Source organism: Ixodes scapularis, unplaced genomic scaffold, assembly GCF_016920785.2.
Source record: "Ixodes scapularis isolate PalLabHiFi unplaced genomic scaffold, ASM1692078v2 PGA_scaffold0__279_contigs__length_252992795, whole genome shotgun sequence".
NCBI classification, from domain to species: Eukaryota; Metazoa; Arthropoda; class Arachnida; order Ixodida; family Ixodidae; genus Ixodes; species Ixodes scapularis.
In genome coordinates, this window is record NW_024609835.1 from 909,757 (window position 1) to 930,949 (window position 21,193).

The window sequence follows — 21,193 nt, forward strand, 5'->3', positions numbered from 1 at the left end:
TTGCCAAGCAGAAAAACGGCGACTTTGTGGCCCATCGCTCTTTCGCTTTCTCTCTCAATCCCTCGAATGTGTGTGTGTGTGTGTGTGTGTGTGTGTGTGTGTGTGTGTGTGTGCGCGCGTGTGTGTGTGTGTGTGTGTGTGTGTGTGGAGGGGGGGGGGGACCCCCCTTCCCCCCTTCCCCTTCTGCGCTTTTGAGGGAGGTCGGGACACCAAGCTTTTATGGCGCCTTTTGGTGTTGCAACGAAAATATGCAGAATATTTTCCGTTATAAAATCTACGCATGCCGGGAACCGAAACGCCCTTTGGATTGCGCATATCACGTCTCGAAATAGCAGGTCGCCCAAAACCAAATCATTCTTTTTAAAAACAAATTTGTTTTTCATAGTGTTATATATATTTTTCTAAAGCCAGATTTAGTTTATATAAAACAACCTCGTTTTATAGGACAAAATGCAGTGAGTAGGCGGGCGAGCTGGTGGGAGTTTACCACGATGACTTTAACCCGAGTCTGGGACAGAAGGAGGCCGTTGTTTGCGGGCGCGCGCGTATATGTTAGCGGGCGTGCAGGCGCGCCCTCGTATGAGCTGGCATCTGCGCAAACATGCTTGTGCGACTGTGTGTTATGCGCATGCGTGTAGTGCTGTCATTTCGACGTAGAAAAATCAGTTCGATATCCGCGGAATTTTACAACTTCGTGTTAGCTTTATTAAGCCAACTACATCGACTCAAAAAAAAAACTGAACAATTAAAGTGTATTTTAAAGCCGCAACTTAGTAGAAAAGAATTTGTCTTCGTTAGAACCGCACACTTGCACTTACGACAACCACGTTCAGCAGTGTGCACCGTCGGTGTTCTGTCGATTATAGTCAGTGACAGCCAGAGGGCGTTGCTTATCGTGTTCACACTTGTTGTCTCGCGACTGTAACTGTGCCGTTACTCGCTGCTTTCAGGGGGAACGGTTTGATAGCCGACACCTTCGAAACCACGGTAAAGATGTCCACGTACCTGCTGGCGTTCGTGGTTTCCGACTTCCAGTTTCACGGCAACGAAAAGGTACGTGCTCCCGCGATTCTTCTTCAAACTTGGATCCATAGAAAAGGCGAAGGCTTCGCCCGGACAGCCGTTGGATACGGATGCTTATTTCCGTAGGAGAGAGTCGGAGCAAGAGGGAGGCGACGAGGGACGTCTCTGGAAAAGGAAATGAGCGCGCGGAATCGACGTTCCCGGGGACGCAATTTACTAGCGATAATTCCTACTCCGCCAGAAATGGTGCGAGCGCCCAGCTCGCCAGACGCTGAACAGGACATTTCGTCCCTACTGCTTGAAGCCGCGAGGAGCACAGAGGGGTTTTTCAAAAGTCCGGTCACAAAAAAACTTCATTATGCCGCAGCTGCTCCGAAAATGTCAGGAAACAATTTATTCGCGGTATCCAACTCACAGGGGTTAACTTCAGCTCCTTTCAACATAATCACCAGCCACCTCGAGGCACTTTCGTATTCGATGAATCCAACGGTCGAAACAATCCTGGAAACCATCCGGTTTCGGGAGAGAAAGCTGCTCCTCAACAGCGAAAATGAGGTGTCCTCTTGTCTCAAACGCTCTTCCACGGACGGGTTCCTTCAGTTTGGGGAATAGCCAAAAGTCACACGGCACCAGGTCAGGGGAATAGGCGGATGGAATCAACAGATCAATTCCGGAATCGGCGATGAAGTTCAACGTTGTGCCAGACGTGTGAGAGGGCGCGTTCTCGGGGTGGAGGATATGACGACGCAGTTCCTTCTTGGGGCGACCTCCAAGTAGTTTCTCAAAAACTTTCGGTAGGCACACTTTTGTGTATCATTCAGAGTTCACAGTTCGCCTCTCATCGAAAAGGACAGAGAACACAACACCTTTAAATCCGAAGAAAATGCCAAACATTGTCCTCCCGGCTGATCCGGCGCGGCGAAACCTCTTCGGTGGCTGTGCTCCTTTCGTCGACCACACCATGGATTGAGACTTGGTTTCAGGGTCACTGTTGTAAAGCCAGGTCTCATCACCAGCCACAATTTGTTTCCAAATGGCAGACTTGCTTTCCTCGCATCTTTGGGGGCATTGACGGCAAAAACATCACACGGGATGCCTCGTACTCTGTAGTCAGCTGGTGACGGACCCATTTCGCAGATTGTTTGTTCTAACGAAGGTTTTCAATTTAAAATGTATAAATGAAAGCGAAAACGAGACGAAATGGACACTTGTCTCTACTTCTACCACCAGGCGGTATAACAAGTTTAAACCAATTAAAGTAAATATATAGGGCCGAAATACGGCCAAGAAGTGGTAATTTTATAAAGAAGCCAATTGAAAACCAAGGCTTTCAGTCAAGATTCTACAACTTGACATGGAAGCCATACCAAGGAGCTCCTTCAAATGCTCCAAAGTAACTCGACAGTCTTCCTCAACCGCCGCCTTCGCAGCGGACACATTTTCATCGTGGGTTGCCATTTTGGGGTGCCCTTCACGGCGGGCGTCCTCCACGGAGATATCTCCACTTCGAAAACAATTGAACCACCTGGCAATCATCAAGAGGGTCGGGGCATGCGGGGCTTCACCACCCATAAGAGCTTCTAGCTTCTCGACGCACTCTGCAGGCTTTACAGAAGACAGGAAGTCATAAAGAATAAACGACCGCACGAGCTCCTCCGTGAATGCCGAGTTTTTCATCCCGCCGCCAGCACTCGAATTTTGATTTCTCGTCTTCATAGCTTTCTGTGGTAGAAAAAATCATATCAGTTTTAAAAAAAATCGAGGAAAGAAAGGTTTTCAAGCACCTCTAAAAATTGAAAGTGCTCGGGTGACCGAACTTTTGAAAAAAGCCTATACATGCATGTAAATAAGTAACGTTTTACTTCGAATGCTTTTTGCTATTTTGTAACGAAGTAACGACTTCGTTACTTTTTGAGATCAAAGAAGGCTAACATAATTTAGTATATTACATTTTGTCCAGGTATCCACGGTATCTATAGTAATTTGTTCCCGGAGAAACATGCGCCACGCGTATCTTCTCGTCAACTAAATTCTCGCGGTTTTGGCGACGCGATTCAGAAGCGCCGAAAACGCACCCTAAAGCACGATCCAAACCAACGCTTCTTTTTGCGCCTGTAGGTCGTGCGGCTGCGGATGTGACGCATTTCCTGATGTTTTTGCTGTTTCCGGGCGCGCTTTCTTAGTCAGAACCGTGCGCTTTGGTTTGGACGGGCCAGCTTCACGCAAGCGCGCACGCGCGCAACAGACTGGCCGGCCAGGCCAGTCTGTCGCAGCCAGAAGGCGGCGAGAGAGAGCGAGAGATCGCGTTGTTATGTTGGAAGAGAATAAAAGTGGGGGGAGGAGAGGGCCAATTGTGGATGCGCACCGGGCGCTTTTGTCACTTGCTCTGAGAAGGCGGCGAAGAAACGCGGAGCCGGAACTAGCTTGCCCTCTACCGATTGGCCGGGAGACGGGAGCGCCCTACTACGTCACCGCGCGCTTTTGTGCGCGTTGAGAAAGAAATTGAAATTATCCAACTTTTTTTATGCGCGCCCGGAAGGAGCGAAGAAGTGGCGCGACGTCACGAAAATACGTCACATCCGCAGCCGCACGACCTACAGGCGCAAAAAGAAGCGTTGGTTTGGATCGCGCTTAACCGCTCATTCACACTGGAAGCGGATCCGCGTTCGGAAAGCGTTTGCGAACGTGGTTGTATAAAGATCCAGTACAATTGTACGCGCACTCGATGACTTCAAGTGCGCGTGCAATTGTACTGGATCTTTATACAACCGCGTTCGCAACCGCTTTGCGAACGCGGATCCGCTTCCAGTGTGAATGAGCGGTTAAAGAGGCATCTATTGGGTTGGATAACGTGACAGCGAATATTGGAACACGTCAATTTCAACTGGTTGCTTCAAATAATTGCCCTCGCAAGCTCAAAAGCAAGGAAAATCAAACGTGCCTTGTTAGGAATTGACCTTGCAACGATTGACCTTGCTTTTCGTACCCCGCCTGTATATTTTCTGGCTCCACATCAGTCACCATAGCGTGACAGTAACGAGATAATTAGCACGTTATTTCTGGGTAAAGTAAGTAATTCTTTTTGACACTGTCGAGTGAGACACTACTGCATAGAAAGTAACTATCCTAGGAAGTAACTCATCAAGGTACACTTAGTTACTTTTCAGAGTCACGTGTACATGCCTAGCAGGGGGCAAAATCAAGGGTAGACGAAGCATTGCCGAAGTTTAAAGGGCAACTCCGGTCCATACTTTCGATTTTGGGATTATGACTGTTTTTAGTGCAGTCAGCGTCCCTGAATTGCAAGGTGCAATTTTTTTCTCGTTATTGCGCGTATTTTTAAAGATATCGACGCATGAAAATTTTGTTTGGCGCGCGGCCAACATAACCGAAACTAGCCGCTCGAGGCCCCGGCAACACTGGAAATCAGCCGCTATGTGAACGTGACGTCACGATCGTTCTCGTTCAACGAGTACGCAGGCCGGGCGCCACCTACCTCTGTTGCGCTAGCCGTCTAAAGATAGGAGCTAAGCTGATTTTGTTTTAATTCTGTATACGTGGTAGTTATCGACCATATGTAGCAAGAGTTAGTGCGTATAACCAAAACCTAGCGACTGGAAAACCCGTGAACTTGTACGGTGCCGTACTCGGCGGCCACCGCCGTGCGTGCGCTATGCCGTACTCGTCGCTCGTATACCCAAAAGCTAGCGACTGGAAAACGAGTGAACTCGTTCGGTGCCGTACTCGCCGGCTGTCGCCGTGCGTGTGGCCTTCCGTACTCGTCGCTAGGCCTAAATTGTCATCTGGGCTCCGTGGATGGAGAGGCGTTGCCTTACGCCGCGCTGCCAGTGACGTACAGTACTGGGGGCCCTCTCGCTTTCGCGCTGCGGGTCAGTCCCAGACACGAAGGTTTGAGGCTCCGGCGCGGGCCGCGGCGCCCGAACACGCGTGTGCTGAGCTTTACACATCTGTCTTTTCGTTGTTTTTTCCTCGGGTGCATAAAAGCCGAAGTCCAAAGTCCACTCGTCGAACAGCGTTCACCCACACCTTCTCCGATTTCCGGTCCGTCGGGCACTTGTGAAAAAGCACCTCCGTGTTTTGCAGAGGGTTGTTTGAGCAGCCCACAGCGCTACAAGTTGCACTCGGCATCTTTAGAGGAACAGCTGGGCAGTCTTGGGTGCACCGAGTTGCTCGCTAAAACGAGTCTCGGAGTCCTCACAAGGGCAAATAAACAAAAGGCTATACCGAAGCTACACGGGCTACAAATAAAAGCAACGGCTAAACACGCCAATCACAAGCCGAAGTAGCGGTGGTAGTGGCTCAAAAAAGCGCACTCCGCGCAACGCCCGCACCGGAGGAAAAAAGAGAACGATGCGGACGTCACGGCCCAATGTTGCTTTAGCGATCGGCAACCCGCTGGCCGCCCGCTAAGGAGCAGCGGCTCGCGGCGGGTCGCGTTTTTATTATCGGCATTAGTTGAGAATGCGGCGTCCTACGGAGTCATATTTTGTGTCACTACAGCGATACCAGTAATTTATTTCATTTTGAGTTTTGGTCGGAGTTGCCCTTTAAACATGATGGCAAGCGACGTTGTCCCATCTATATGGAGCGTGGCACAAGCGCTGCAAAAACCAAGTTATGCGGAGACACGCGGGAAGCTTTTTAACGTATGATACGTTCATGGGATCGCCCCCGTTTCTTCCCCGGCGCCTAAGACCTGGGTCATGCACTTGCTACGGATTACGGCTGAGTGCGTTACAACGTCTCGTGATCTCTTACGACGGAAGAACGCACTGGCACCATCTGTCCGGCAGCCTGGAAACACTTCCGGTTCCCGTGTTTTTATTTTGTGTGTGCGTGTGTGGGGGGGGTGGGGGGGGGGGGGGGCATTATTCTTTGTCTTTTGGCTCGAGAAGCTTTTGACACTGTTATAAATGAGTATTTCTCATAACGATGAGTTAAATTTGATCTCGCGAATTCTGCAAAACTTCGCTCTAACGAAATGCAGCTCCCGGGCCACCTCATAGATGGCGCCAGCGTTTTATTGCATTCTGTCGTCGTAACTGTAACAGATCACAAGAGCTTGTAACGCACTCGGTTGTAAGCTAACGCGTGTGTGTGAACAAGCACTAAGTGTGACGAAGAAGCGTAGGCTCACCTGCTGAATTTAGTCGGCCCTTTTGCGTCTCAAAATTCTCCCAATTTAGCGGGGCGTAGAGTCACGTGGAATGGTGACCTTATGTCTCGTGGTCAGATGACCCACCGTGGGACAAGGTTTCTGACATTCGCGTTCAGAAGCAGACGTTGCGGTGCGCGCATGAACGCGGCAATGCTGGAAGTGTTTGAGAAGTGTCACTGTTCGTTTTGCTGCTCGACAATACGGAAACGGTGGCCTCAAAGTAAATTCGTAGCAGGACCACTGATCTTTTTTTTCTCTCGAATTTCCAATGCTGCGGACCGCTAATGTCATACTCTTTTTGTTTTATAGTTAATTCGTGATTTTCAGGTAGTCCCCAAACTTGATGATGTAAAGAGCTACTAGTATTCATGTAAAATGTCAATATTTGTATATAACTTTTCGTAAATATAGATTCAGAATGGGGTTAAATGTCCTGTAATTGTGGAATGTTTAATAAAGCACATACCGATTGAGCTGAAAATATTAACAATAATAAGGAATTCAGAACTCCGGCCATTTCACGTTTCTCTGAGAGTGTCTGGATACATGAATGGCTCAATTTTGTTGCAGTTCAAAGTGTGGGCGCGGGCAGACGCCATCACTGCAGTGGAGTATTCCTTGTCCATAGGGCCCAGGATCCTGGAGTACTACGAGGAATACTTCTCCATAAAGTATCCGCTTCCCAAGACAGGTGAGCTTCTCCGCGCTGCGCGAACGAAAAAGGGCCCCCTCGTGCCCCTTTGCTGCCAAGCTCGCATACAGCCAATCACTACCACGAACGGACTGGATACGCGCTCGCTGTCTTACGACCTCTCTAGTGAGGCATGACAGCACCTATGGTTCTGTCATGCCTCTCGAGTGGCACTACCGGATAGTTGGCTGCGGGCGCCACTGGGTAGCCCGAAGCTGCGCCACGCACAACCGTAAATGAAGATTTACCGTTCACAACGAAGTCTTCCCTTTGTATCCTCTTCTTCCATGGGGTGCTTAGCGATTTCTCGCTGGACAGCTTTTTGGAAATGCTCGTCAGAAGTCTTCCCTGATATCGACTTGCAGTTCAGATCACAATTGAGCCACACGAAGCGGAACCCGTTGAGCAGTAGGGTGGAACAGTGGGAACAGTTGGGTCGTAGCGCCCTGTGCACGTAAAACGATGCGCATGCTTTCTCCTGAGGCGGAACAGGCCGTGTGAACAAGAAACGTTCAAATCGACCATGTTGCTACACACATCCCAAAGAGGGACCATGGAAATTGACAGCAATAGCACACCTTCCGATAATCCATCCATTCATCACCTCCATTATCCATCGTCTGGCTACACCGTGACCCAGCCTTATAGGACCCAGTCTGTATGCCATTCCCTGGTTTATCTTTTCTTTATGCAACTAATTCGAAGAGTGATTGGTGACACCCTTTAATGATGTGCGGCCTTGTCTTTGTCACAAAGGGTATATTGCCTAACCTGGCTAATGGGCGGCCAGCGATTGCTCTTTCCGCGCGCATCGCGCGTGCACAAACGTCTGGGAGTATCATACATAATAAACCGACCTCCCTAGGCGTTCGGCGCATGCGTGACGCCACCATAACTTTAGTTCACAGGAGTAAGACGGCCGTGCGTGCGAGTCCTCGTGTCGTCTCGTGCTCCACGCTCGCAGAGCTCCAGCGGGCTTGTTGCACGTGCAGAAAGACTCAAGTTCCCTCGATGCATTGCGGCAGCGGTGAGATCGGCCTATTTAAAAATTGGTCTGTCTCAACTAGGCCGTCTCTGCGGACGAACTCAACTGCGCTCTTTTGGACGGAGAAGCTTCAACTCCGCCTCCACCACGCATGGGCGCGCGAGCGGATATTGCTGTAACGGCTGCTCGATTATGGTTCGCTGGGAACGGCTTGTTGAATGACCCTTTTGGCGGGGGAAAGTGAGTTGTATTGCTCCTGGCGGTGCTGACCAGCGGTCAGGGAAAAAGCCCCTTGATGTGTCTGTGTTCATTTTACAAGCGGCGTCAAATGCGCCAATGCTCAATGCCCGTGCCTCGTGTGTCTCTTGGAAGCAAATGGCGGCGGAGCATTCTCTCGCGACACGTGTTTTGCGCGTTCCCGAAAGAATGATTTTCGGCACTTGTAAGAAACGCCACGCGTGAACTTTATCGAGAGAATTTAGTCACTGAAGGAGGCGACGAACGAGTGGGAGGGGCGGGAGGCCCGAGGAAACAAAGCAAAGGCATTGGTCGTGCTCCAGCGACGGACTCAAAAAACTCGACTGGATCACTGCATCTGCGCACGACCGTCTTGGACATGTTACTCGAGAAAAAAAAAAAACTCATCGATTACATATACAATTACTCTCGTTTAAAAGGTATTGAATTAGATCTACTCGACTTCTCGAGAACAAAAAATTAATTGGTCGTAACTCGAAGAAGTAATCTTTACTTGTCTAATTACTTAATATTTTCAAACGACAGTTTTCTACTGGTTTGGAAGTGGGTCTTTCGTAGTGTCCATTATTGAATTGGAACCACCGAATCGCGACCTACTTTTTGGGAAACCTTCCTCATGTCAGTGATTTGGTTCGAACATTCCTCGGGAAGAAACGTGCACGAACAAAGGGCGCTATTAGCCCCGAGAGCGAACACAAGCGTCGCTGCGGTCGCCGCGCTCTGATTGGGTGAGGCGTACCGTGACGTCAGGGCGAGTACTCCGCTCCGCGATCTCGCATCGGCTCGCTTCCCAGCACCGGTTTCTTGGTTTGGCGATGTGCGCCGCAAGCTCTTCGAGGAGCAGGACATCGTTTTCCCGGTGTACAAGACGTTAAGTTAGGCCGATGTTGACGTGCTCCCGTACATTTTATAAGCCTGCTCGTCCCTTTTACCTTAAAATTGGGTTACAAATCCCGAAAGCAATCGACGGAGGCAATTTTGCGAGGGATCGGTGAAGCGGTGCCGCAAGTGTTTCAGACGCTGGAATTCTGTTCCTTGCACGTTCATCATTTAGGACGATATTAAATCCCGCTTTCAAGGCATTTGAAGTGGCATTTATATAATGGGCCTTTGCGTGGTCGGCAAATGAGCTCGCGACTCCGACTTTGCGCTGCCACTCTGCATGCGCTGGTTCGCAGATGTTTCAAAGGCCGTGTGTCTGATTATCTTTGAAGTGCTCATGGAACAGGGTTGTCTTACATAAATGTAGCGTCTTAGTGAATTAATTATATAGTTTATACATGTATGCAGGCATATTTCTTAAAAGATTCCCAATTACTGGAAATTAGTTTGTATGGTAGCAGCAAAGACGGCCGAATTGCCTCCAGTTGCCTGTATGCTATGTATTGAACTGCCCAAAATATGCACCGCAATAGTGCCGTAATTTGGAATGTTTATATTTTTTCCTGACATTTTTATTCCAGCCTTGGGTATTCAGAAAATACACCGTTTAGTCTGAATTGTCATTTCCAATTAAAAGAGACACTGCTCCAGGTCTCCAAAAGCTTCCTCAGCCTCCAAACTCCCTACAGCTGGACTCTCTGACAACAGAGGAAAACAGGAGTAAAAGCAAGGATTCGAACGTCTGTCCAGTGGTAGATGCAGCACTAGTAGCATAAAATGTGGAACCTGTGAAGGGCGACAGTCTGCGTGAGAAAAGCTTCTGGTATTTTAGCTTCAGTACATTTCAATTTAAGTAAAATCTCAATTTTAGGACTTAATGGACTAATAACGAGCTAGACACCTTCGCCTACGTTTGTTATACATTACTTGAGGGTTGATATAAACAAGTCCACAGATACCACCCGTGTATTCCATTGAAATACTATCCGAATCCAGCAAAGGTCAAATGCGAGCAATGTATATAATAAATGTTCCTTGTTTTTTTTTTCCTTTGCCCCTGCACTTGGGCTGTCTTACTTGTGATTCTCTCCCCATGGCCCAGACTGTATTTAGCATGTTGCCCAAGCAGCATGCAGCTTTTCTGCTTCGGCGATCTTGTTTAAAAACGGAGACACAAAAAAAATAGTATACGTAACCTGCCAATTCATCCAAACCATCAGCAGCGTTTATTGTGTGAGATGTAAATCTATAGTGATGCTCCTGCAATTGTGGCCATATTTCTGTATTTTCATATACCAGCTCCGATTCATGCGTTGCCTGCCCTGTCTACCATGCTTAAAATGTTGGTTGAAGTTTCACCTGTAGCTACAAGCCATACCTCAATAAAGGCACATATAAACGGTTATACTTCCTACGAAAAACATGCCAGAAAAAAAATATAGAAATGAGCGCGCCGACAGCTAGCGTCGTCACAGCCTCCACAGGGCGAGCGGCGCGAGTCGGGGAAAAATTCACTCCTCGCCGTGACGTCACCCCGGTTTGCCGTAAGGGGGCGCCACGCCAACTTCTCGGGGCTAATTACGTACGGGAAAGGAAAAAAAAAACGGTTACGAATACTTTTAATACTTTCAAAAGTAGTCTAATTCCTGTTGCGATTACTTTTGTAATAAATGTAATCGAATAATACCAAATTACTCTAAAAAGCAATCGATTACGAGTGATTACTTGCAATGAGTAGCCTACAAGTCTGTACGCATATTCCGGAGAAGCTGCATACCGCAGCGAAGCGGCAGTGATCGAGCGGCCGTGACTTTAGTGGAGCAAACACTCGCGCATGAAAAGCACTGTCAGATGCTACGGCCCTCCCATTACACTGCATGCCAAGAATTCTTGATACTCGTCTATTCGCGCAGTCTGGACTGTTTTGTATGCATCCTGCGTTAGGATTGACACGGAAATTGCTACGGCATAGAACAAATAGAACCCTTCTATTCGGTTTACTTCCTACATTTTTCTTTCGAGGTACGTGGTTTGGGGAACATGACAACTCCGGTCACCGCGGCTTTCGTACTGTCAGCGTTCCGCCGCACAGCTTCGCACGCACGCTTTGCATGTTTGCGGATTCCGATTGACGAGCGGTTCCTCCGTGCCACGCGTGTCGGAGCGCTTGGAAAAACTTTCGCTCTTTTTATAGAAACGGTCAATATAGTTTGCGGAAAAGAAAAAAAAAAAGGATGTCGTTCTTTTCTTTTTTTGGCGACGACTTTCCTCCGCTTTCATTTGGGACCCTGTCCGTGTCGGTCAATACGGGACGCGCCACCGGTGTATGCCGTGCTTGAATGGTTCACGATGCAAGCGCAGCCACGGAGGCAGTCATGCAAGAAGCCGAGGTCTTTTTATTTTTTCTTCTTTGTCGTTTTCCTTTGGCGCCTATTTTGCCTTTTGCACGGACACCCTTCGAAGGCCAGTTTTTCTCTCCGTTTTCCGGTCCTCGTCCTGGCCGTTGAGAGCGAGATTTGATGTATATCGCAATGTCGCTGGCTCCTCCGTGCTTCCTCAACGAAAGGTCCTCACTGCTGATCTCCATCACTCGTTCGGTTATATTGGAGTAGCTTCTATCTAATCTTTATGGTACGCTCTAAAAAGGCTACTTTCCCGTCGAGCACTCGGGCGAGAGCTAATCCTACAATATACGGAGGAAGCTCGGCGAACGAAAAGGCTGAAACTATACGAGGGCGATTCAGACATTTTTCGTACTCGAGTTATTTTAAAACGCCCGTCGGCCTCTTATCAGCGCCTTTCGTACGATGTCGCCGTGTCTCCAGTCACTACTGTGCAGGTTTAAACGTGCTACAGTAAGTTCGCCCCAGACTGCGGTGCGAAAACCAGTAGCTGCCCCTCTTGCAATCGAAGATTTTGTGCGCAGCGTAGAAAAGGCGTCTTGTTTCGAAAAAAATATTGTGCTTCAAAGCATGCGGTTGAAGGAAGGAGGCAAAAAGTGTCAGCCATGGAGAAGCAGCCCGTTCACGTCGGCGACTGATGAGAACATATCGCGTGCCCGTGAACGGACTCAGTCGGGGAGCCGAGTGGCAGTGGATGATGGGGCAAATCATCTGAAAATGAGCCGAGGCTCTGCATGTGCAATGATCCACGACAAACGTTGGTGCCGAAAAATTCTAATTCGAATGAATTCTACGTCCTGAGTGAGGATAATCTGCCAATCACCCTGGTATATTAAGGCCATGATGAAAGAAGACGAAGGTGCCTAAATGGAGGCCAGAAACGGGGCCGAAATTTCCCTCGGGTATTTTTAAGGACGTTTTCTCGAGGCCCCATAGTCCTTTTTCGCCATCCCACGGCATTTCCCAGAAGTGCGAGCGAATCTTCGACACACTTGATCCGTGGCAAGGCTGCACTGCACCTACACCTCTCGCTTCTTCCACCGTGGTTTAGAGGCCTAAAAATGAAATATGCACCGGGGCACTGAGCATGACGTTTCACGTCCTTATACGTCATGTCGAGTGTCACAACTCAGACTGTCTTTGTTCATCTTTTTTTTTTAATTTAGGTTTAGACGCACTTTATGGCAACTGTTTACATCCCTTAGCTTTACTGATGTCTATATTGATGCTGATTATCTGATTCGGTAAAGCTCTCCGACAGCACCACATAGAAGACAAGGCCTGCGAGGGACGTCATCGTTAGTGGATCACCGACCCTCCCCAAGCGGCCAACACGTCGAAGCACGACAAAATCCGTCGCAAAGCGTCAGACGCGTCCGTCTAGGCGTCGCCCCCAGCTCGCGTCGCGTTCGTTTTGAGACGCTGCCCGACGCGCCGGTGGCGGCGCTGCCTCCCCTAGTCTCGGAGAAGTCCCTGAATCCATTCCTGGACCAGGCGGATTTCTTCAGCGGCCAACAGTCGCCAAGAGGGCGCGAGTGGCGCTCCATCTCGAGTGGAGATCAATCGATTCGTGAATAGAGCTTTTCGACCTTGCGAACTTCGTCTAAAATATTTCATCGCGCGTAGGATCTTCCCGTAGATGACGGTGACGACGCCTTCCCCGTCTCCGGGGGGAGCCGCCACCACGACCGTTCGACTTGTCAGGCCGAACAAATCCGTCCGTTGTTCTCGGTCCAAACGAGCCGTGCTTCGCTGCTCCCGAGCCCCCGAAGACACGCGACGGTGCGCGTCAACGACGAAAAACCTGCTGACGTGCGTCGTCGAAAACGAAGGCGGTGAACCAGCCGATCGCGAGAGTCTTCCTCCTGCGAGAACAGTTGGAACCTTTGCACTTCCTGACATTCCCGCATTTACACTGTGCACTCGAGACATCACTGTAGACTGAGAGCTTAGAAAACGCAGGGCCTGACTTATTATGTTTACGCTTCTTGCTACGTGATTCCCTCTTTGGCTTCGTTATCGGATGATGCCGCAACGTGATTGACTGCAGGGCGATAAGCAGATAATCGAACCTGACAGCTTCTTCCGGCCCCGAGTTGAGGATGCTGCTCGATTTGTTCCGGTCTTTTCCGAGCAGCTAACTCGTTGCGTTCAGTGTTATGAACATCGGGCATTACATTTAAAGGGTGTTTAGTAAAAATGAGATACAGGGTCTTACGTACCATCTGACGGTGTATCGAGCCACTCGAACTGAGTGCGTTTGGAGATTACCCGGATCTTCGCGGCGTGCTATTTATTATTTGTAAATTCGGAACATTCAGCGAGAAAATGGCAAATAAGGGTGAGGCCAAAATGAGCATTCAAAGTTTCCCGCGCCTTTCATAGCATGACGTCACATGTTGCGAAACATGCAGAGCGGACAGGCAGTCTGAAAACCAAATTACCTCGTTTTTTTTTTGTTTTTTTTTTTTTGTGTGTGTGTGTGTGTGGGGGGGGGGGGGGGGGGGTTAGGAGGGAGTTTTTATATAGCATTCATTTCACACCATCACACTTCTTGTAACCTGCTGGGAGCGAGTTCCGCATAGAAATACAACGCATGTCGTCCCTTTAGTAGTGTTCCCAGCATACTTTTAGCTTTAGAAACGCGGCAAGGAACAAATTTAAAAGGTTAATCGATAAAAAAATATATATGTATTACTCGGTTGCTGGTTCAGCTGTACTTATTCATGTGCCGAAGCAATTTTGAGCCAAATTAGCGACGATAGAAATTTAGACGGAGGCATTAATGCGCAGTCGAGTATGAAAAACATGCAACCTAGCTCGCGCAAGTTTCTTTGCATGGAAAGTGAGGGAATTAAAGGGCACGGACAAGAAACTTGAAACTGACGTTGTCCTGAAGCCATTTATAATTAAAAAATAGGTTAAACAAACTTGAAATTATGCAGTCACCTTACATGGTGCAGCGACATGGCCTTGTACGGACGAGGCATGCATACGTTCTCGGCCGCGATGATAGCGCATCTCGTATAAGGAAGAACAAAAAAAAACGGAACACACACAGAAAAATATACAAACGAACGAGGTTTCCAATTTACGCGGCGCGATCATCACGCCGCCTTTATGATCGTTCATCCCCATAACCTTCCGCTTCATTTACTATGAAACCTAGTGTAGGGGGCGCCTGTTGACACAGAGCTCGGGTAGGGAGTGCGCTGTGCCAAAACGACCACATCGCTCATGCAGCACTGGAACCGGTCTCCCGAAATCGGGGCCCTCCTCGCAATCATTGGCCGTCATCCAATAACTGCGGTGCAATCATTACTTGCGTACACGGAGACCGAGGAAAGATTCGGAAGCCCCCTTCTAATAAACGTGGTTTACGATTGCCAAGTCCTTGGCTGCGAAGATGCACGAGCGTGCACGTGGATCGGGGCTTGTATACACAGCGTAGTCGCCTTCTTGGCACCGAGATTTACTCCAGCTCTTTTGGGCAATGAAGTGAAGGCGCGCTCGTGCGCTCGTGCACCTCGAGCGCCAATGAAAGTTGTGCACGCGCACCAGAAAGATGAATGTGCTCGAGCCCATATCAGCCCATATCACCAACTGCACATGCAGCTGCCTTAGTTGGTGTTCACCTGGAGGGCAAGGTCGGACATTTACATGTACGCTTTAAAAGGTCACGGAATAAGCGTCTTATTGGTGGAGTCAAATAGACCTTTCGCCTAATTACCCGAGCATCAAAGAGGATGGTGGAAACGTAGGTACACGCGCTGCCCGTGCTCGTCTTTCCTATAGTGAGTATTCACTGGACGCCATATTTGAGGGTGCTATTTAGGGCGCATGCTCAGAACGGGCTCACATTAATAGGTTCCTAAGACCGTCAATCTTGATGGTTTGGTATGCGTGTTTCAAGAGAACTGTGAAAGCTGGCTACCAGCACGCGCTCAGCAGTCGCGCACACAGCTATGGCCGCCAGTGAATACTCTCTATTGGTGACGTGAGCGATCAAAATCGTCGCAGTGGTCGGCCCACCACAATTGGCCGCATGCTGACTGTGACGTCAGCAAAGGATGTCTCATCGACTGAAATAAGAGGAATGTAAGAGCTTGAATTTTGACGGGGTTGGCAGTGTTGATTTGAGGGCGCTATGATTTCAGGCTTCTACCATGCCCATTAAAACACCATCGAACTTGCTGTTAACAACGTAATGACGGCACGAAAGGTAACCGAACGAGGGCGCTACCGAAACATCTCGCCTCTAATAGGGAGTATTCACTGGACGCCATATTTGAGGGCGATGTTCAGAGCGCATGCTCAGAACGAGCTCACATTATCAGGCTGCTAAGACCGGCAATCTTGATGGTGCGGAATACACGTGGCAGAACAGCTGTGGCTGCCACGTGGCAGAACAGCTGTAGCTGCCACGCAACAGCGCTCAGCAGTCGAGCACGCAGCTATGGCCGCCATTGAATACGAAAAGTTTCAAAGTGCATGGCCAAAATGAAGCGTCCACGGAACGCGCGTGCGAAATGCCCTTTGTTTTAGATTTTTGCTTTCGAATAGTTAGAGCAGAAGACGGCAGCCCGCGCAGCACGTTCCCGGCTGCGCGGGCTGCCGTCATTCCTACGTTCCCGGCATTCTTTTTGATGCTTGATTAATTTGGCAAAAGGTCTATTGCCTCCACCAATCAGACGCCATTACGTCACTTTTAAGACGTACATGTAAATATCCAACCTCGCCATTACCTTAGTCTTGGAATTCTCCCTTCAGTCCGCCTTCCATCGTTTAAAGCGCCATCTAGATTTTCGTTTCTAAACTCTGTGTTTCATAGAGTAGGGTGAAACGCCATCTAGACGCTGTGCTTCGAAACACGTATTTCATAGGATACGCCGCAGTTACCATATGTCAGCCGTTCCCCCCAAAACGGTGGCGCGTCGAACGGTGGAAGGCTTTAGAGGAGCCATGGGGGGGAAAGGGGGGTACTGCTCGCCCAAGCAGCGTCGGCAGGTCCGAGCTAATCTAGTAACGTTGGTTGCTGCCAAGCTCGAGCTGACGATGAGCTTCCACGCTTCCAAACCGTGCATTGCACACGACTAAGATTGCACTTCGAAGAAGACAACGGGGGACTCGTCCTAGGCATAGGCTGTGAACATCGCCCTCAAATATGCTGCCCAATGAATACCACCTATAGATTAGCTCAATTATGGAACTGCCCATCGACGCTGCTCTTACGAGCAGCGTTCATAAGCAGTACCCCCCTTTGCACCCCCGGCCCGTCTCCGGTCGTTCGACGCGCCACCGTTTTAGGGACGGCTGCCTTGGTGAGGGCAGTGTATTAGTACGTATGTTTTGAAGCACAGCGTCTAGATGGTGTTTCACCGTGCTTTGTGAAACAGGCAGTTTCGAAACAAAGATCTAGGTGGTGCTTCAAACGACAAGAGGCATACTGAAGAAAGTGAAGGGGAAGAGCACCCCCTCTGCAGGAGTTCCACAACTGTGCTAGTCTAGCAACGTTGGCACGACACTATCTTCAGGGGTGCCCACAAGAAATAATGAATGAAACAAAACGCGTGCTCACTAGGATGGCGGGCTCAGTAAAAACGCCGCGGGGTTTACAGTTCTATAATTATATTTGTGAAAGTTTGGCCATGTAAGTTGGTGTTCTGTCTCTAGCCTCTGCGATTTAATTGTGATGTCAGAATTTTTTTTCGGTGCTGTCTTTATTTTCCTCAAGACTGCAGCGTTTGTCTTCGTGTGCATATCTACCTTCGCTGCAGCACGCTTTTACAAACATCGCTGTAGACGGCGTAGTGCACCATTTTCGTAACGAGTTCAAGAGTTGACTGAAAGAGTTGTCGAAACCCCGAAATTTGAATACTTCGTTTTCTTTTTGCCCTTGCAAGCGAGCTCTCGGCATGTTTTAGGTTGTTTTCCTACGCACTGATCACCCCAGAACTAGGGTTCTTCCATGTGCGCTTTGCTTAGGGTGGTAGCATCTGGCCATTTTATTCCACGCGTTTTGTTTTCGTTTTTGTTCAGAAGCGCTTGAAAGAGCGTGTCCCGGCACGCGTTTGTGGCGCTGACTGCTGCTATGGCGACATTTCGTTTTCGTCAATCTTTTTTTTTTTTTTGTATTTTCTTCGTGAGCGCGTGCTGTCGGCATCGGCTACTACAAAGGGTGGCACCATCCTAAACAGAAGCACATTGAGGCACCCTACCCAAAACACTATCACGCGAAGATCGCGTGTCGGTGAGAAACCAAGGTTACCTAAATGCTCATCCCAAGAGCCTGCGGATCGTATTATAGGTGGCTACGTCTTTAGCTCCCACGTATTGTCTGCCAAGAACAACGAGAATGGATAGAATGCGTGTTGAACGAGCGTGCATTCAGTGCAATCAAGATCGTCGATCTTAAGAGGCAAAAAAAGTGAGCTGTAGTCACCGACAGCCTAAGCATCGCTTCATGGTTCCTAATTGCAAAGCGTCATGTTTGCATTGCGTAATGCCGCGGGGCAGAATTAATTTTTACGTCTAAACAGATGTTCTGCCTCATCATCATTCGCTGAGTTGATTTCGTAGATCGCAGAGATTGGCTCTTCGAGTGTTTTGGGGGTAAGCTGACGCACAGGAATTTCTTACAGTGTAGTTCCGAAAATGCGCCGCGAATCATGGCGTCCAGTGAATACCGCATATAGCATCACGATCGACAGATCGTGATGCTATATCTATGTGCTAATTGACATGCTAGCTGTATGTTAATCGGCAGTTATTATTTCAACAAATGAGAACGGCAATCGATAGCATGATCCAACGGTAATAATTAGGGCTGGGCAATTGGTGGATTAACCTACCGATTAATCGATTAACGGTTTAATCGCGATTAATTTGTTTAACCGGTTAATCGGTAAAATTTTGACGAACCAAAATTAAATAAAAATACAATGCTTTCACCAAGCAGACATGGACGAGCACACCTATAAGAGGTGAAAAATGTAGGTGAAATATTGACTTAAGGTAAACTGAAAGGGGGAGATTTGTAACTTCAAACAAGTGCAGAAGGTTACACATGTCCCAGCGACTTCAACGCCGTGCGAGTGTCCGTTGAGCGCAGCAGAGACTACTGAGAGCAATCAAAGGAGGTCGACGTTTTCGGAGAATATCAACAAACATTTTTGCCTCATGGAGCTGAAGTAATAATATTTGAGTGCGAGTATTTTTTTAACTGTTCTCAACTGTATATCGAAGATGATTCATAATTGAAATTATTTCATCGTTTAACACATATTCAGCACAAAAAAAAAAATAGATGCAATTGTTACTTTTGAACAATATCATTATGCATGGAAATGAACGAGACCGATTAATCGATTAAAGGCTGGCGATTAATTTGGTTAAAATTTTTAATCGACGCCCAGCCCTAGTAATAATGTTTTTTCCGCGGCATACCAAACAAAGTTGGAGAGCCCTTCCACTTTAAGTGAGGGAAGAGGACCAGCGAAGCTGTTATCTTTACGACGTCTAAGGCAATGCCTAAAGGATGACGTCTAGGACGACCTCGAGGACGGCGCCTAGAGGACGACCTCAGGATGACGCCCAGAGCGACCTCAAGGACGACTCCTAGGACGACCTCGAGGACGATGCCTAGCGATGATAACAAGGGGTCAGGATCTCACTATCTAATAATGCCAACGTCGTGCTCGAGGTTGTCCTACAATTCGTCCTTGAGGTTGTTTTAGACGTCGTTTTCTAGGCGTCGTCCTAGAAGTTGTCCTTGAGGTCGTGCTAGACGTCGTTCTCTAGGCATCGCCTTAAGGGGTGTCCAGACAGGACACTACAAAACGCACGACTCCGACAAATCGTGAAAAAAAAATTTGTCGGAGTCGTGCGTTTTGTAAGGTCCTGTTTGGACACCCCTTTAGACGTCGTAAAGATAGCAGCATCGCTGGTCCTCCATCTTCACGTGAAGTAGAAAGGCTCTTCAGTTTTTTCCCAGGCCCTAGCGTCTAACGGGTTCGCTGTAAAATGATGAACACTGGGGTTCGAAACCGCTCACCCTTTTCATTCCCCAAGCCGATACGAGAAAGAATGATTATACTGTATCTCATGAGTTGCGTGCCGCAGAGGCAGAAGCACAGGCGCGAGGGCCTGGCTTTCATATTTGCTTTCCTTTCACAAGCTCTCGTGAAAAGAAAGCACATGTGAAAGCCACGTGCCCACGACAATCCCTTTGCCTTTGCTGCAGACAACTGCTGAGATGGAGCATAGTCTTTAGAGTGCATTGCGGGCCAGTATGCAAGCAGGAAGATTCGAGAACCCATTTGGTGCGTCAGTGCGCTGTGTCGGAAGCCGCTCTCATTCGCCGACTTCTCCCGGCCAGATATGATCGCGCTGCCCGACTTCAGCGCCGGCGCCATGGAGAACTGGGGGCTGGTCACCTTTCGGGAGACGTCGCTGCTCTTCAACAAGGGCGCCTCCTCTTCCTACAACAAGCAGCGAGTGGCCGAGGTGGTGGCCCACGAACTCGCCCACCAGGTAATGACGAGGGGCAAGCTTACCTCTACATACTGACCGCTCCCCGGAGCATCCTTTCACCTCTTGGCGGCCAATGAGCTTGCAGTAAGAGGTGATAAGAATGCCGATGAACGAATCAAGAAGCGTGCAGATAATAAGCCATGCCCCGAATTCCTTAGTGACGGATCCATGGCAGCTTAAGAAGCTCGAGACGCGGCTTATTCTGTTGACGTGTTTTTAGTTTTTTATTTGTTCTTCCCCGGTCCTTCTTATCGGCCGATGCCGCAAATCCAAGGCAAGTTCGTCCGCTTCTTGCGCAGGCGGTGAGAGCCAATGAGAGCCAATCAAACGCCGAGCTTTGATTGGCTCTCATTGGAATGATAGTGGGTAGACCCGGTAGACCTCGAGGCTAGCTGCCTCGAGGTGTGCCCACGATCCTTACATCAGAACCAATCGTAGCTCGGCGTTCTGACGCCACCTCAACCGCCTGCGCAAGGAGCAGACGAACTTGCGCTCGGCTTTGTTTTCGGAGCGATAATACGGTGCCGGGAATTCGTCACGCCCTGCGTCTTCTAGCTGTCGGTGACCGCAATAGCATTACGACGCCCATTGGTTGCATTAGCTGATTGCTTTGCCTAAGGCGTGCAAATGGAAAGCATGATATCGGGACCCGGTAAAAGAAACGTCCCCCGCGTCTACTTTGCCACGGAGCACGTGGTGGGACGGGCACCGCTATCACCGGGATCTACACATGGTGTTCCCGGGTCATATCGTCTTCTGCTCCTCGTTATTCCTTGGATGATTTCGACGAAATGCAACGACGGAAGCTAAACAAAGAAACTGAAGTTTTGTTTTAGGGCAAATGTTACGTTCATTTTCCTGCATTCGTCACTGACATCATACTTTAAGAACGTCAAGACATGCCTAACTTTAGTGCGGCCATGTTCGATTTACGGTCAATTTCATGCCGGCTGGACAAAAAAAAAAATCAAAATAATTTAAATTGTGACTTGAATCGTGATTTAAATCGTGATTTAAATCGTGATTTAAATCGTGATTTAGATTGTGAGTTAAATCAGCGCAGTTTTACGGCGATTATTTAAATCGGGAACCTTTTTCTCGCAAATAATTCCTCAATATTTTTTTTTATTTTGTCTGTGATTTGGTGTTTTCTACGTGCATTCGTTTTGTATCTAAATAAAATGGTCTAAAAAATGCCTGCGTGTCTACTTACCCGCAAAACACTAGAAGAGCCAATCTCT

General features: G+C 48.6%; 1 protein-coding gene across 1 annotated transcript in view; it reads left to right on the top strand.

Annotated features, from left to right (window-relative positions):
* Positions 1 to 21,193, top strand: part of LOC8053007 (aminopeptidase N) — a 123,465-nt gene that overhangs the window by 62,739 nt on the left and 39,533 nt on the right. The window contains exons 3-5 of the mRNA XM_029978264.4: positions 951 to 1,053; positions 6,773 to 6,893; positions 19,798 to 19,952. Coding sequence (XP_029834124.3) covers positions 951 to 1,053; positions 6,773 to 6,893; positions 19,798 to 19,952 — 379 coding nt within the window. The remainder of the gene's footprint in view (positions 1 to 950; positions 1,054 to 6,772; positions 6,894 to 19,797; positions 19,953 to 21,193) is intronic.